Raw genomic sequence first — 18,249 nt, 5'->3', positions numbered from 1 at the left:
AGGCCACAAATGCAAACAGACCTCTATGACTTCTAAGCCTTGTTGTGCGCCCGCCCAGCACGTTACCCCATATGTGGATGTATTTCCATAGTCAGGGGAAAAAGTCCTCCAAAATTTGTAACCCAATTTCTCCCATTACCCTTGTGAAAATGTAAAAAATTGGGTAACCTCAGCATTTTAGTGTAAAAAAATTAAATTTTTCAATTTATGGCCCACTTTTAAAAAAACATGTGAGGTATAAGTACTCACTGTACCCCTTGTTACCTTCATTGAGGGGTGTAGTTTCAAAATTGTGGTCACTTGCCAGGGCTTTTATTTTATGTCAGAACCTCAACCATTGCAGTGGAAAGCACCACTTTAGGCCTCAAATATCATCTGTGCTGTCTCACTCCTAAGCCCTGTTTTGCAGCCGCATAGTGCTTTACTGCCTTATATAGGGTATTTCCTTATTCTGGAGAAATTGGGCTACAAATTTTGTGGAGCTTTTTTTCTCTTACTACTTGTGAAACTAAAAATGTTTTGGTTAATATCAGCATTTCAGTGTTAAAAATCAATTCTTTCACTTTTACGGCCCACTGTTCAAAAAACATGTGAGGTGTAAGTACTTACTATAACCCTTGTCACGTTCCTTGAGGGATGTAGTTTCTAATATGGTGTCACATGTGTGGAGTTTCTGCTGTTCTTGCACAATGGGGGCTCTGTAAACACACATGGCCCCCGACTTAAATTCCAACAAACTTTTCACTCCAAAAGCCCAATGGTGCTTCTTCTATTCTGAGCATTGTAGTGCGCCTGCAGACCACTTTACATCCACATATGGGGTATTTTCTTTCTCAGGTAAATTTGCACTACAACTTTTGGGGACCTTTTGCCCTATTACCCCATGTGAAAATGAAACATTTGGGGTAACATTATCAATATAGTTTGAAAAATCACATTCTTCACTTTTACGGCACACTGGGGGGTGTAGTTTTTCAAAATAGTATGCCATGTGTTTTTATTTTGCTCTTCTGGCACCACGGGGGCTTCCTAAATGCAACATGGCCTCCAAAAATCATGACAACAATTTTTTTTTTAATCCCACAGTTACTCTTTCCCTCTTAAGCCATGTTGTGAGCCAGCAGAGCACTTTATGTCAACATATGAGGTATTTCCATACTTTAGAGAAATTGGGCTACAAATTTTGGGGGGGGCTTTTTCTCTTTATACCACTTTTGAAAATGAAAAAAATGGGGATACAAGAACATATTAGTGTTAAAAATGCAGATTTGGATTTTCTCCTCCACTTTGCTGCTATTTTTGAGAAACACCTAAAGGGTTAACAAACTTTCTGAATGTCATTTTAAATACTTTGAGGGGTGTAGTTTCTATAATGGGGTAATTTATGGGGTATTTCTCACAGAAACGCCCCTCAAATCCATTTCAAACTTAACTGGTCCCTGAAAAATGCTGCTATACTTTGAAGCCCTCTAATGTCTTCAAAAAGTTATAACATGACAACTTTATGATGTCAACATAAAGTCGACATATTGTATTCGTGAATCAATATATAATTTGGAATATCCATTTTCCTTACAAGCAGAGAGTTTCAAAGTTAGAAAAATACTAAATTTTGTAAATTTTCATGAAATTTTTACCCAAGAAAGGATGTAAGGAACGATGAAAATTTACCACTATGTTAAAGTAGAATATGTCACGAAAAAACTATCTTGAAATCAGAATGAAAGGTAAAAGCATCCCAGAGTGAAAGTGACAGTGGTCAGATTTGCAAAAAAGGGCTGCATCCTTTAGGTGAAAATGAGCTGCGTCCTTAAGGGGGTTAAAGCATTTTTTCTTCAACTTAAAAAAAATATTTTACATGTTCTAGTGATATTTTAAAAGTTATTGTCCGTCAGGGTCTGATTGTTTGGACCCAACCAATGACAAGAACAAGCAGGGAGAGAAGTGTGCAGCCATACTCTTCTCTTCTCGCTCTGTGTCTATGAGACCTGGCCGACCCATTGTACATCTGTACAGGTAACTTGACAAAGAGCCGTAAAAGAAAGCGCTAAGCTTGTTCTCATAATCGGCTGAGGTCTGAACACTGACCATCTCTATAACATATCAAAGTTGTTGTTCAAATGACAAATATGCTTTAGGGCTCGTTCACATTGACGTCGGGCTCTGTTATGTCAAATTTAGCAGATAAATAAACTCCTGTAATATTACTGGATCACCGACAGACCCCAAGCAAGTAAATGGAGTCCGTCGGGTCCCGGCAGTAGCCATTTGCATCCGACTCATTTCAGGGTCCATTTGGCTCTAGAAAAAAAAATAAATAAAGAACTGAACGGATGTAAACAGCACTGTGAACCTAGCCTTAATGTAATCTTCTTTCTTCCTCACTCTTATATCTCTGCATTCCTGCACTGATGAACTTGCTGACCTCTCTTAAAGGGGTACTCCGGTGGAAAAAAAAAATTATTTTTTCTTTTTAATTAACTGGTGCCAGAAAGTTAAACAGATTTGTAAATTACTTCTATTTAAAAATTTGAATCCTTCCAGTATGTATTAGCAGCTGTATGCTATAGAGGAAATTCTTCTATTTTTCAATTTCTTTTTGTCTTGTCTACAGTGCTCTCTGATGACACCCCTGTCCATGTTGTCCACCTCTTGATGTAATCCCCCGTGGATTTCGAGATGTGTTTAGGATCATTATCCATTTGTAGAAGCCATCCTCTCTTTAACTTCAGCTTTTTCACAGATGGCATCAAGTTAGCATCCAAAATTTGCCGAAATTTTATTGAATCCATTTTTTCTTATACTTGTGAGATGTTCCCTGTGCCACTGGCTCCAATACAACCCCAAAGCATGATTGATCCACCCCATGCTTAACAGTTGGACAGAGGTTATTCTCATTAAATTCTGTTCCCCTTCTTCTCCAAATGTACCTTTGTTCATTATGGCCAAAAAGTTCAATTTTAACCTCATCGGTCTTCAGAACTTGTTTCCAAAATGCATCAGGCTTGTCTATATGTTCATTTGCAAAGTTCAAATGCTGATTTTTGTGGTGAGGATGTAGACAAGGTTTTCTTCCATGAAGACCATATTTGTACAAGTATCTCTTCATAGTGGAATAGTGTACCACAAATCTTTCTGGAGGGATTGTGCAGTCAAACGTGTGTTTTGAATTGTTTTTCCCACAATCCTGCGAGCTGTTCTGTCTGGTATTTTTCTTGGTCTTCCAGATCTTGCTTTAACTTCTACTGTTCCTGATGACTGCCATTTCTTAATTAGATTCCGAACAGAGGATATTGACATCTGAAAACGTATTGCTATCTTCTTATAGCCTTCTCCAGCTTTGTGAGCGTCAAATATTTTCAGTTTCAGATTTCTAGACAACTGCTTAGATGAACCCATGGTGCTGATTGTTGGGGCAAGGTCAGATAAGTCTGGGCATTTAAAACCTTTGAGATTGACATCACCTGGTCTTCCCAGATGATGATTGAGAACAATCCATGACAGATTAGTTCAAAAAACAGAAATACTTTTACTTCTTTTCCTCCTGATTGAGGTATGTTTGTAAATCACATTATCATGTTACAAACTGTTGTGAAGTATATAGGTATACTTGCATATTAGGAGTGCTCTATTTGTGTCAGTGTTCGGAACTAAATATTCCGAACACTGGCCAGTGGAGTACCGCTTTAAATACTTTATGAATTGTAGTGCCCTACTATGCTTTATTTATGATGAGATATTGATAATTGTGACCTCAGCTTTTCTTTTATGAATTGTATCAATTAAGGTAAGAACTTTTATTCAAAGATTTTGCAGTGTGGGTCCAGACTCCCTCGTAGCCCTAAACAAACGTCTTGCCTTTATAGTGGTACATTTTTAAGCACAAGTGGTTCTGCTTTAATCTTTATTCCATAACTGTGTATCTATTACCTGGATAATGATGCATGTATCATTGTACCATGTACAATTTTATTTTGATGATTTACAGGATGGCAATAACCCTCTAAGCCCAAGGGAAAGGCAATCCTTCAGTCATGGTTCCCTAGAGATTTTCTCCCTGGGGTTTTTTTTTTCTCTCCTGAGTACTGCATGATGACTCATTGTGAATTGAGGAATTGCTGTGTTTAGCACAATTTTTATATTTTTGCCTGGACATGTAGTTTCAAGGTTCACATTCATTAAGGTGAATTAAAGTAGAAATTAATAAAACATGCATGCCATATTTTATGAACTCTTTCATCTCTTGTCAATATTTCATAAACTCACAGTTTTGGTTTGGTGGTTCAAGAGTCAAGAAGAAGTTGCAGGCAAGATATGGTGGACTAATGTTTACTAATAGAGGAGGTTAAGCCTCATGGGGTGAACAGGTTGAGCTTTGGAAGGGGCCCGACTTAAAGATGTTGTAAATGGTAATGTAATCTAGGGGTAGAAATGGTGATTAATCATAGGAGGGATGATCTTCAGCAGGGTATCATTGGCCCATTTAAAGTTTACTAGCTCTGTTAGAATAGCAAGCCAGAATGTAATGCCCCTTTATTGTTGTCTAAGTGTTGTATGTCAGACAGCTGGGAATCTCCCAGTATTTGTGAATCCCAGTGCCTTGTACACCCGACTCCTGTGCTTGCTTTCTTCCTTTATTTCTATAAAGCTGTTGCCATTTTGACCCTCCCCCCCCCCCAAAAAAAAAGAAAAATTGTGCATGTATTTAATAGTTTATGTTTATTTTAGTTGGAGCATTTTAACCTCTTAAGTATGGACCCATTTTTTACCTTAATGACCACACTCCTTTTTATAAATTTGACTGGGTCTCTTTAAATGGTAATAACTTTAGAATGCTTTTTTGAGCGGAGCCATTCTGAGATAGTTTTTCGCTATATATTGTACTTTATATAAGTTGTGCATTTTTGGTTACACATGCAACATTTTTTGTGAAAAACTCCAAAATATTGGCCCTCATGTTTTGTCGGGTTGTGCCCTAGATTTTGTCGCATTGCGCCAGATTATGTGGCAGTACGCCAGAAATTCTGTATGCGCCAGATTTTGCGCCAGAATTTGCGCCAGAATTGAGAAAACCCTGACTAACTCTCCATTTTGCTTACAAAACCCCCAAAAGGGGTGTGGCTGACTGGAAAGGGGGTGTGGTCTCTGAAAAGGGGCATGTTCCCAACATTTTCACAAAAACCCAGCATATTTACTAAGGTTTCCACATAAAATCTGGTGGATTTGAGCTGAGGAAAACCAGACAGATCAGAGCATGTGTAAAAAAAAAAAGCAAAGTGTAGGGAAAGTGGAAAATGTGGGGAAACCTTAGTAAATACCATGGAAAATAAATTGTAGGGAATTAAAACCCACAAAGAAACCTACACTCCACTCTTAGTAAATAAGGGCCATTGCTTTTTTTTTTTTATGGTGTTCACTGTGCGGTAAAAGTGATGTTATATTTATTCTGTGGGTCAGTACGATTATGGTGATTCATTTTCCAACAGCCGTACCTTTTTTTTATTTTTCGTCCAACGCCATTGAATGAGGGCTTATTTTTAGAGTGATTAGCTGTACTTTTTATTGGTATACTTTTTGCAATACCTGCTACCTTTTGATCTTTTTTATTGCGCTATTTGTATCAAAATTGACAAATTTTTTACTTTTTTTTTTTTTCATGGTGTTATTCATGTGGGATAATTTACATTATAGTTTTTCAGTACATATCATTAAGGATGTGGCAATACCTATTATGTATATGATTTGAGGTTTTGATCTTTTTTGAGGACAATACAGGGTTTTATTTTTCTTTATACTTCATACATGTATTGATCAACCTTTTATTACTTTATTTTTCACTTTTTACAGGTTATAATATGCTTCAATACATTTGTACTGCAGCACAGTATGACCTGATGAGCTGCACACAATACAGCCTGTGTGATCCAGCATCTGGCTAGATCTCACAGGCTTCCATAGCATGCAGAAAGGAGGCCATGATCTGGCCTCCTGCTGGCATAGCAACCAACGGCGCCACCATTGGTGAACAGGAGGAGCACACTCCCCCTGTCAACACCATAGATGCCGTGATCAGGATTGATCATGGCATCTATGGAGTTAATGCTGCCGGGACTGGGAGGTATGCATACGTCCTATAGCAGGAAGGGGTTAAGGGAGAACAATGGCCAATCCTATATTCAAAAGTCATGTATTTTTTGTAGATTTTGCATTTTCAATATATGCAGAAGAAAATGCAGCATATGATTTTTAATTGAAAAACTTCTGGCTTCCATTAAAATTCATCACATGAGCAAGGCTTTCACCACAAATGCATTTCAGACTGCAATTGGCTATTGAACAAAGCATACTGGTGAAAATAAAATAGAAAGTATAATAAAAGTATAGTGATAAATGATTTTAATGGAAACCACAATGAAGTTTTGGGATCAAGCATTGTGGGCCTTATTTACTATCTTTTCTGATAGATTTTGTAGGGTTTTTGTGTTGCCTGTGTCGCACGTCAGAACTGAAAAATTTCAAAGAACCCTACTAACTCTCCACTTTACTCAATAAACCAGACGGGAAAAGGAGCATGTCTCCCAAAAGGGGCATGTCCTGATATTTAAAAAAAAAAAAAAAAACACAAAGCAAACTACATTCCTCTCTTAGTAAATAAAGCCCCTCTATGTTGGATATTCTCTTGCATCTGCAAATCGGTTTTGCACTCCCTTTCCATGCCTCCATCTGTGCAGGACTTGGCTTTTCAATATTTTCTTTAGAAAATTTAATTTTTATAAGATATTTTGTAGATATTTACATCTTAATGCCCATCAAATGAAGACAATAAATACTTAAAGGGGTACTCCGGTGAAAAACTTTTTTTTTAACTCAACCGGTGCCAGAAAGTTAAACAGATTTGTAAATTACTTCTATTAAAAAATCTTACGCCTTCCAGTACTTATTAGCGTCTGTATACTACAGAGGAAATTCTTTTATTTTTGTATTTCTTTTCTGTCCCGACCACTGTCCAGAGCAGGAGAAAATCCCGTTAGCAAACATATGTTGTTCTGGACAGTTCCTAAAATGGACAGAGGTGTCAGCAGAGAGCACTGTGGTCCTGACAGAAAAGAAATACAAAAAGAAAAGAATTTTCTCTGTAGCATACAGACGCTAATAAGTACTGGAAGGAGTAAGATGTTTTAATAGAAGAAATTAACAAATCTGTTTAACTTTCTGGCACCAGTTGAATTAAAAAATAAAAGTTTTCCACTGGAGTACCCCTTTAACATTCCTTTTGTAGCTAAGTTGAATTGTTTTTATAAAAATTTACCTGATAATCACTTTCTTATGGCCTTTAGTTTATCATTCATTTATCCTGAATGCAATGTGACATCTCCCTAGTTACTTAGGCCCTGATTTATCAACGTTTGTGAGAGAAAAAGTGGAGAGATTATTCCACAGCAACCAATCACAGCTCAGCTAATGAGCTCTGGTAAAGTGAAACCTGAGCTGTGATTGGTTGGTGAGAAAAATCTTTCTACTTTTTCTCTCACATAGTTTGATAAATCTCCTATATAGTTCCTAAAAAGCTTCTCCTAATTCACAGAAGTTTATCTGAACAGTCATAGCTGCATTGTAAAGCATGAGGTATAAACAGAAGCAGCAGCCAAAGCTTCAAACATCATCAGTCACTAAACAGGTGGATTTTTGATCATATATTTCAATAGACAATGTAGGTTAGCATGACTCATCGTAGCGCTAGCTAATAAACTAAAGCTAAAAAAAATATTTAAAAGATTCATGCAGAAGGAAGTGGTTAAATTACACTAACAAAACAAATATTATTTGATGTCACATCTTTAGCTATTTGTTTCAATGTTTTAATCCATCTTATTGATTCAAATGTATAATGTGCAAAATATTTACTTTCTTACCTGTAAGCAAGATAGGTAAAAAATGTTTACTGCATTTGTCTGCATGTGCACTGTACCTCATAAAATGCAATGATGAAAAGCAAGCAAAACTTAAAGGGGTACTCCGGCACTAAGACATCTTATCCCCTATCCAAAGGATAGGGGATAAGATGCCTGATTGTGGGGGTCCTGCCGCTGGGGACCCCCGTGATCTTGCACACAGTACCCCTTTATAATCATCCCCCGGAGCATGTTCGCTCCGGGTCTGATTACTGGCGATCACCCACCCCCGTGAGACATCACGCTCCGCCCCCTCAATGCAAGCCTTTGGGAGGGGCGTGACAGCTGTCCCATAGGCTTGTATTGAGGGGGCGGAGCGTGACATCACACGGGGCTCGGGGCCGTGATGTCACAATGCTCCAGCCCCTGTGATCGCCAGTAATCAGACAAGGAGCAAACATGCTCCAGGGACTGATTATAATGGGGTGCTGCGTGCAAGATCACGGTGGTCCCCAGTGGCAGGACCCCCGCAATCAGGCATCTTATCCCCTATCCTTTGGATAGGGGATAAGATGTCTTAGCGTAGGAATACCCCTTTAAACAGAGTTTTAAAATATTCAGTAAATAAATAAAATGCACAACTGCGTACTGTGTTGGACATGCTGTACATGAAATAGATACAAGAGACTAAACAAGAACTTACATGGTCCATAAGCTCACGAACCATCCCATTCCACTGCTGTGTGGTGTCATCCTTGACTCCATATTTCCCATCCTCCACTAGTCTTATTTCATATTTAAATCCCAGGATTTCCGATAATTTTTGAAGCAAGTCAATACAATAGCCTTCAAATCTTTCTTTTCCATAAAGTGGTTTATCAGATTTCTTAAACATCACATAAGGTTCTTCCTGTAGAATAAAATATTTTGGCTTAGTTATTCAGTTTTGAGCTATGCATTGTCCATGGTATATTTGACACTTGTGTTCTTTGTAAGTCTATGAATAAAAATCATTTTCACACTGTAAATCCACATGTCTCATGTTGCCTTGCAAACTGTTTTTAGAGAATGAAATAACTGGAATCATAAATAAATGTAAATAACCTATTTGTAATTGAATTTTTTTAATGGCATTGTATTCTTTTTTTTGCTCTAGCACTTGCACCTACAGTTTTGTTATTCAAAAGTATAATTTTATTTGGCAGCAAAGTTTCATGCTTGAAATGTTTCTAGTTTCATAAAGAAAAAGAAAATGTCAATTGGTATGACTTAATACAAACATTTGGCATTGTATAGGCATACTGACATCATCTTGCTTAATTTGATTCATTTTATGTGTATTATACTAATTTTAAGTCCTTTAACTACTATGAAAGGGTTGAAAAAAGTATTGAGAGCACACAATGAGAAAAAAATCTGTCTTAAGAAGAAATACTTTCTAAGGTTAATGAACACATCTGTGCTGCAGTTCCAAACAACTTTGAAAAAGGTCTATACTATGGGACTAATATAATTGTGCACACAGTACCTAGGTATGCCACTAAACTATTTACCCTTTAAGGGTCTATTCACACGTACAGTATTCTGCGCAAATTTGATGCACAGATTTGATATGCAGGATTTCAAGCTGTGTTCTGTCATTCAGTTTACAATGAAATCTGCAGCGGAAAATCCTACGGATCAAATCTGCGCAGAATACTGTATGTGTGAACAGACCATAAAGGGGTAGTCCGTTGCTAGACATCTTATCCCCTATCCAAAGGATAGGAATAAGATATCTGACCATGGGGGTCCAGCCGCTGGGACCCCCGCGATCTCCTTGCAGACAACAGGCGTTCTGAAAATTATGATGACATAACATGGATGGAGGGGGGCGTGGCCATGCCTCTTTGTTACTTTACTACCACGGCCTCTCAAACCTAGCATTCTGAACATAATGTTCAGAACACCGGGTGTCTGCATGAAGATAGCAGGGGGTCTCAGCGTCTGGACTCCCGCAATCAGACAGCATATCTCCTATCCTTTGGACAGGAGATAAGATGTCTAGCAATGGAGAACCCCTTTAAGGACATGTGCCGTAAATGTACAGTGATGCAGCTAGTAACTTTTGTCATAGCGCCATGCATTTACAGCATGGCAATAAAGCAAGCCAAGGAGAAATCAACAACCCAGGACTCAACGATAATGGTGGATGTTACGCCGAGCGCTCCGGGTCCCCGCTCCTCCCCGGAGCGCTCGCTACACTCTCGCTACTGCAGCGCTCCGGTCAGATCCACTGACCCGGTGCGCTGCGATACCGCCTCCAGCCGGGATGCGATTCGCGATGCGGGTGGCGCCCGCTCGCGATGCGCACCCCGGCTCCCTCTCTGCGATTTAAAGGGCCACTGCGCCGCTGATTGGCGCAGTGGTTCTAATTAGTGTGTTCACCTGTGCACTCCCTATTTATACCTCACTTCCCCTGCACTCCCTCGCCGGATCTTGTTGCCATTGTGCCAGTGAAAGCGTTTCCTTGTGTGTTCCTAGCCTGTGTTCCAGACCTCCTGCCGTTGCCCCTGACTACGATCCTTGCTGCCTGCCCCGACCTTCTGCTACGTCCGACCTTGCTTCTGTCTACTCCCTTGTACCGCGCCTATCTTCAGCAGTCAGAGAGGTTGAGCCGTTGCTAGTGGATACGACCTGGTCACTACCGCCGCAGCAAGACCATCCCGCTTTGCGGCGGGCTCTGGTGAAAACCAGTAGTGACTTAGAACCGGTCCACTAGCACGGTCCACGCCAATCCCTCTCTGGCACAGAGGATCCACCTCCTGCCAGCCGGCATCGTGACAGTAGATCCGGCCATGGATCCCGCTGAAGTTCCTCTGCCAGTTGTCGCCGACCTCACCACGGTGGTCGCCCAGCAGTCACAACAGATAGCGCAACAAGGCCACCAGCTGTCTCAACTGACCGTGATGCTACAGCAGCTACTACCACAGCTTCAGCAATCATCTCCTCCGCCAGCTCCTGCACCTCCTCCGCAGCGAGTGGCCGCTTCAGGCCTACGACTATCCTTGCCGGATAAATTTGATGGGGACTCTAAATTTTGCCGTGGCTTTCTTTCTCAATGTTCCCTGCACTTGGAGATGATGTCGGACCAGTTTCCTACTGAAAGGTCTAAGGTGGCTTTCGTAGTCAGCCTTCTGTCTGGAAAAGCTCTGTCATGGGCCACACCGCTCTGGGACCGCAATGACCCCGTCACTGCCTCTGTACACTCCTTCTTCTCGGAAATTCGAAGTGTCTTTGAGGAACCTGCCCGAGCCTCTTCTGCTGAGACTGCCCTGTTGAACCTGGTCCAGGGTAATTCTTCCGTTGGCGAGTACGCCGTACAATTCCGTACTCTTGCTTCAGAACTATCCTGGAATAATGAGGCCCTCTACGCGACCTTTAATAAAGGTCTATCCAGCAACATTAAAGATGTTCTGGCCGCACGAGAAATCCCTGCTAACCTACATGAACTCATTCATCTAGCCACTCGCATTGACATGCGTTTTTCCGAAAGGCGTCAGGAGCTCCGCCAGGATATGGACTTTGTTCGCACGAGGCATTTTTTCTCCCCGGCTCCTCTCTCCTCTGGTCCCCTGCAATCCGTTCCTGTGCCTCCCGCCGTGGAGGCTATGCAGGTCGACCGGTCTCACCTGACACCTCAAGAGAGGACACGACGCCGCATGGAGAATCTCTGCCTGTACTGTGCCGGTACCGAACACTTCCTGAAGGATTGTCCTATCCGTCCTCCCCGCCTGGAAAGACGTACGCTGACTCCGCACAAAGGTGAGACAGTCCTTGATGTCAACTCTGCTTCTCCACGTCTTACTGTGCCTGTGCGGATATCTGCCTCTACCTTCTCCTTCTCTACTATGGCCTTCTTGGATTCCGGATCTGCAGGAAATTTTATTTTGGCCTCTCTCGTCAACAGGTTCAACATCCCGGTGACCAGTCTCGCCAGACCCCTCTACATCAATTGTGTTAACAATGATAGATTGGACTGTACCATACGTTTCCGCACGGAGCCCCTCCTAATGTGCATCGGACCTCATCACGAGAAAATTGAGTTTTTGGTCCTCCCCAATTGCACTTCCAAAATTCTCCTTGGACTACCCTGGCTTCAACACCATTCCCCAACCCTGGATTGGTCCACTGGGGAGATCAAGAGTTGGGGCCCCTCTTGTTTCAAGGACTGCCTTAAACCGGTTCCCAGTACTCCTTGCCGTGACCCTGTGGTTCCCCCTGTAACCGGTCTCCCTAAGGCCTATATGGACTTTGCGGATGTTTTTTGCAAAAAACAAGCTGAGACTCTACCTCCTCACAGGCCTTATGACTGTCCTATTGACCTCCTCCCGGGCACTACTCCACCCCGGGGCAGAATTTATCCTCTCTCTGCCCCAGAGACTCTTGCTATGTCTGAGTACATCCAGGAAAATTTAAAAAAGGGCTTTATCCGCAAATCCTCCTCTCCTGCCGGAGCCGGATTTTTCTTTGTGTCCAAAAAAGATGGCTCCCTACGTCCTTGCATTGACTACCGCGGTCTTAATAAAATCACGGTAAAGAACCGCTACCCCCTACCTCTCATCTCTGAACTCTTTGATCGCCTCCAAGGTGCCCACATCTTTACCAAACTGGACTTAAGAGGTGCTTATAATCTCATCCGCATCAGAGAGGGGGATGAATGGAAAACGGCATTTAACACTAGAGATGGACACTTTGAGTATCTGGTCATGCCCTTTGGCCTGTGCAACGCCCCTGCCGTCTTCCAAGACTTTGTTAATGAAATTTTTCGTGATCTCTTATATTCCTGTGTTGTTGTATATCTGGACGATATCCTGATTTTTTCTGCCAATCTAGAAGAACACCGCCGGCATGTCCGCATGGTTCTTCAGAGACTTCGTGACAATCAACTTTATGCCAAAATGGAGAAATGTCTGTTTGAATGTCAATCTCTTCCTTTCCTAGGATACTTGGTCTCTGGCCAGGGACTACAAATGGATCCAGACAAACTCTCTGCCGTCTTAGATTGGCCACGCCCCTCCGGACTCCGTGCTATCCAACGTTTTTTGGGGTTCGCCAATTATTACAGACAATTTATTCCACATTTTTCCACCATTGTGGCTCCTATCGTGGCTTTAACCAAAAAGAATGCCAATCCTAAGTCATGGCCTCCTCAAGCGGAAGACGCCTTTAAACAGCTCAAGTCTGCCTTTTCTTCGGCTCCCGTGCTCTCCAGACCTGACCCATCTAAACCCTTCCTATTGGAGGTTGATGCCTCCTCAGTAGGAGCTGGAGCGGTCCTTCTACAAAAAAATTCTTCCGGGCATGCTGTTACTTGTGGTTTTTTTTCTAGGACCTTCTCTCCGGCGGAGAGGAACTACTCCATCGGGGATCGAGAGCTTCTAGCCATTAAATTAGCACTTGAGGAATGGAGGCATCTGCTGGAGGGATCAAGATTTCCAGTTATTATTTACACCGATCACAAGAACCTCTCCTATCTCCAGTCTGCCCAACGGCTGAATCCTCGCCAGGCCAGGTGGTCTCTGTTCTTTGCCCGATTTAATTTTGAAATTCACTTTCGGCCTGCCGATAAGAACATTAGGGCCGATGCTCTCTCTCGTTCCTCGGATGCCTCGGAAGTAGAGCTCTCTCCGCAACACATCATTCCTCCTGACTGCCTGATCTCCACTTCTCCAGCCTCCATCAGGCAAACTCCTCCAGGGAAGACCTTCGTCTCTCCACGCCAACGCCTCGGAATCCTCAAATGGGGTCACTCCTCCCATCTCGCAGGTCATGCGGGCATCAAGAAATCCGTGCAACTCATCTCTCGTTTCTATTGGTGGCCGACTCTGGAGACGGATGTTGTGGATTTTGTGCGAGCCTGCACTGTCTGTGCCCGGGATAAGACTCCTCGCCAGAAGCCCGCTGGTCTTCTTCATCCTCTGCCTGTCCCTGAACAGCCTTGGTCTCTGATTGGTATGGACTTTATTACGGACTTACCCCCATCCCGTGGCAACACTGTTGTTTGGGTGGTCGTTGATCGATTCTCCAAGATGGCACATTTCATCCCTCTTCCTGGTCTTCCTTCAGCGCCTCAGTTGGCAAAACAATTTTTTGTACACATTTTTCGTCTTCACGGGTTGCCCACGCAGATCGTCTCGGATAGAGGCGTCCAATTCGTGTCAAAATTCTGGAGGGCTCTCTGTAAACAACTCAAGATTAAATTAAACTTTTCTTCTGCATATCATCCTCAATCCAATGGGCAAGTAGAAAGAATTAACCAGGTCCTGGGTGATTATTTACGGCATTTTGTTTCCTCCCGCCAGGATGACTGGGCAGATCTTCTACCATGGGCCGAATTCTCGTATAACTTCAGAGTCTCTGAATCTTCCTCCAAATCCCCATTTTTCGTGGTGTACGGCCGTCACCCTCTTCCCCCCCTCCCTACTCCCTTACCCTCTGGTTTGCCCGCTGTGGATGAAATATCTCGTGATCTTTCCACCATATGGAAAGAGACCCAAAATTCTCTCTTACAGGCTTCATCACGCATGAAGAAGTTTGCTGATAAGAAAAGAAGAGCTCCCCCCATTTTTTCTCCTGGAGACAAGGTATGGCTCTCCGCTAAATATGTCCGCTTCCGTGTCCCTAGCTACAAATTGGGACCACGCTATCTTGGTCCTTTCAAAATTTTGTGCCAGATTAATCCTGTCTCTTACAAACTTCTTCTTCCTCCTTCTCTTCGTATTCCTAATGCCTTTCACGTTTCTCTTCTTAAACCACTCATCATCAACCGTTTCTCTCCCAAACTTGTTTCTCCCACTCCTGTTTCCGGCTCCTCAGACATCTTCTCTGTAAAGGAGATACTGGCCTCCAAGAAGGTCAGAGGGAAAAAAAATTTTTTGGTCGATTGGGAGGGTTGTGGTCCTGAAGAGAGATCCTGGGAACCTGAGGACAATATCCTAGACAAAAGTCTGCTCCTCAGGTTCTCAGGCTCTAAGAAGAGGGGGAGACCCAAGGGGGGGGTACTGTTACGCCGAGCGCTCTGGGTCCCCGCTCCTCCCCGGAGCGCTCGCTACACTCTCGCTACTGCAGCGCTCCGGTCAGATCCACTGACCCGGTGCGCTGCGATACCGCCTCCAGCCGGGATGCGATTCGCGATGCGGGTGGCGCCCGCTCGCGATGCGCACCCCGGCTCCCGTACCTGACTCGCTCTCCGTCGGTCCTGTCCCGGCGCGCGCGGCCCCGCTCCCTAGGGCGCACGCGCGCCGGGTCTCTGCGATTTAAAGGGCCACTGCGCCGCTGATTGGCGCAGTGGTTCTAATTAGTGTGTTCACCTGTGCACTCCCTATTTATACCTCACTTCCCCTGCACTCCCTCGCCGGATCTTGTTGCCATTGTGCCAGTGAAAGCGTTTCCTTGTGTGTTCCTAGCCTGTGTTCCAGACCTCCTGCCGTTGCCCCTGACTACGATCCTTGCTGCCTGCCCCGACCTTCTGCTACATCCGACCTTGCTTCTGTCTACTCCCTTGTACCGCGCCTATCTTCAGCAGTCAGAGAGGTTGAGCCGTTGCTAGTGGATACGACCTGGTCACTACCGCCGCAGCAAGACCATCCCGCTTTGCGGCGGGCTCTGGTGAAAACCAGTAGTGACTTAGAACCGGTCCACTAGCACGGTCCACGCCAATCCCTCTCTGGCACAGAGGATCCACCTCCTGCCAGCCGGCATCGTGACACTGGATTAACCCAACTCATTTTCAGAAGTGTGTTTGGGCTTTTGAAAATTTGGGACAAATAGCACAAAAAGCAAATAATTAAAAAAAATACCTTTTGCACCAAAAAGTGGTACTAAACCTTTGAAAATAGGGTGCTAATAGCAAAAAAAGCTCAACCACACCCCTGTTACATGTCATGTATATCCATGTACAGCAAGAGCTTCTTCACTGAAGTACATCATGTGAACAAATCGTGTTTTGTTAAACTACACAGTTCAAAGTTCTAGTTTTAGGATTTAACTGATTCAAAGATATACATATAAATAACCAAGCAACTGGTGATGCTATAAAGCAATATGTTCAAAAACTAATTGTTCTCCAATTCCTTTGATTACTAAATATGTTAACATAATCTTACCAGTATAGTGGTCACTATCAGTGAGCGATTTGATAAAGAATCTGTAATATTAGCTGGTTTTTCTTTCTGATTCTCTGTCATATTTAAGCCACTAGCTGGGTCCCAAGTACCAATCTGTGGAATACAAAAAGAAAAATAATTATTACAATAAACTAAATTGTATTTTTGTATGTTTTTTGCCTAATATTGAAAAATTAGTAATCTGAAGGGGGCACATTATATACATGTGGCCACTTGTGGAAAAGAAAAACACTGCTGTGCTTACTAAATGAAAGGCATAGTTCTGCTGTGTTTAAAGGGGTACTCCAGAGGAATAAAGCTGTTTTCAAATCAACTGGTGCCAGAAAGCAATACAGATTTGTAAATTACTTCTATTTGAAAATCTTAATCCTTCCAGTACTCATCCACTGCTATTTTCTCTAGAGAAAGTTGTGTAGTTATTTCCAGTTCGACCACAGTACCCTCTGCTAACACCTCTGTCCATGTCAGGAACTGTCCAGAGAAGGAGAGGTGTACCATGGGCATTTGTTCCTGCTCTGCACAGTTCCTTACATGGACAGAGGTGTCAGCAGAAATCAATGTGGTCAGACTGGAAAGAACTTCACAACTTCCTCTGCAGTATACAGCAGCTGATAAGTACTGGAAGGATTAAGATTTTTAAATAGAAGTAATTTACAAATCTATATGACTTTCTGACACCAGTTAATTTGAAAACAATTGTATTCTACCGGAGTACCCCTTTAATATTGAAGTCGGAGTAAAGCTAAGATTGACTACTTGGGGAAGGGTAAAAACAACACCAACTGTAAATTTTCAAGTACTAGGGTAAATTTCCAGTCCTTTTTTTTTCACACACCAATTTCTCAAAGTAGGTGGTATAAAGTGATTGGTAACCAGAACACTAGTTGTCAGAAAATATAACTTATGTTATGTTCTACATTAACTGCTCCAACTTTCTTTGTAGTATGAATGCAACTGTGTGCCACACATATGACACAACATGAAGAGACATTTTATTTTCATGGTCTGTTTTTAAATGATTATGTTTTTTAGCTTGACCCCTTTTATGTTACATGTCATGTACATCCATGTATGGTGCAGGCTTCTTCACATCAGTGTATCTTTTGAACAAAGTATAAAATTACCATATTAAAAATATTTAAAAAAAACACCTTTGTTTCTTCACCCTGCCCACCAAAGAAAGCAAAATTAAAAAAAAATCTACAAAATGGCATATGAACATCAATTGTACAAATTATTCTGTCAACCCACATCGCAGAATAATCTTGAAAATCTGTTTTATCTTTAGACTGTCTAGTTTACATTTTCAGCTTCTATAATTTGTCTTACTGATAAAGTGTATATAAATCATGTAAAACAAGTATCACCTTTAAAATAACAAATACCTTAGGCTATGATGTATCCAGCAAAAATGTTTTACATTGACTGGCCCACAATGAACAAAGGCTGAAAGTGAGGGGTAACAATTATTGAGCCTTTGATAGTTTAACCAGCAATGTACACCCCCAATGTTTTCTAGATGAAAAGTTGTGTGGCTTTATATACAGTACTATAATTTTTTCACCTCAAAGTTTATATGCATCCTGTAAAGGCAGGTAGAACAAAAGATGAGCAGGTAGAGCCAAAGAAGAGTGACTGTCTTTAGATTCATTTTAGAAGGTTTCGCTTGAATCACCTTTCAAATTCAGTTTGAATTCATGGCTGATTCAGCTCCATAAGTGTAAGAAGTTAGGTTGTGATGGATGGCATCACCACTTACCTCCATATACAGTAAGCAATGATACATGGCCTGGTCACTCAGCTCCTAAGTGGTGTTTGTTGTAGAAATACACACCTACAAATCTCAGATTCTAATCTTCACCAAAAGCATGCTAGTGACCACTTTGCACAGATGAATTGCCTGTAATGTGCACCAATTTACAGTAAGGAAAGTCAAGCGGTGTGTTTTCACACCTGACAATTATTAGGAAGGTTTTGAATAAATTATGCTTCTTGTGATTGTTTATTCAAGCTCCATCTCATAGATATACATTAGCAAGATTTATTATTCTGAATAAGACAAAAAAGTGTCTAATTTGCCAATAACAGCAAATCCTAGATTAGCTTTCACTTCTAAAAGGGGGACCCATGCGATCTCCAGGCCGGCAGCGGCAGCGTCCAAACACAGAAGCTTGCAAGCTTCCGCATTA

The 18,249-nt window shown here is 42.0% G+C and overlaps 1 protein-coding gene across 2 annotated transcripts in view; it reads right to left on the bottom strand.

Annotated features, from left to right (window-relative positions):
• Positions 1–18,249, bottom strand: part of GRIK2 (glutamate ionotropic receptor kainate type subunit 2) — an 805,023-nt gene that overhangs the window by 280,091 nt on the left and 506,683 nt on the right. For both annotated transcript variants that reach the window (XM_056566198.1, XM_056566197.1), the window contains exons 9-10: positions 16,040–16,153; positions 8,596–8,802 (exon numbers count right to left, since the gene is read on the bottom strand). In XM_056566198.1, the coding sequence (XP_056422173.1) occupies positions 8,596–8,802; positions 16,040–16,153 (321 nt within the window). The remainder of the gene's footprint in view (positions 1–8,595; positions 8,803–16,039; positions 16,154–18,249) is intronic.

The sequence above is a fragment of the Hyla sarda genome, chromosome 3 (assembly GCF_029499605.1).
Source record: "Hyla sarda isolate aHylSar1 chromosome 3, aHylSar1.hap1, whole genome shotgun sequence".
NCBI lineage: Eukaryota > Metazoa > Chordata > Amphibia > Anura > Hylidae > Hyla > Hyla sarda.
The sequence above is the reverse complement of the archived record's forward strand: the minus strand, read 5'-3'. Positions and strand labels throughout refer to the sequence as shown.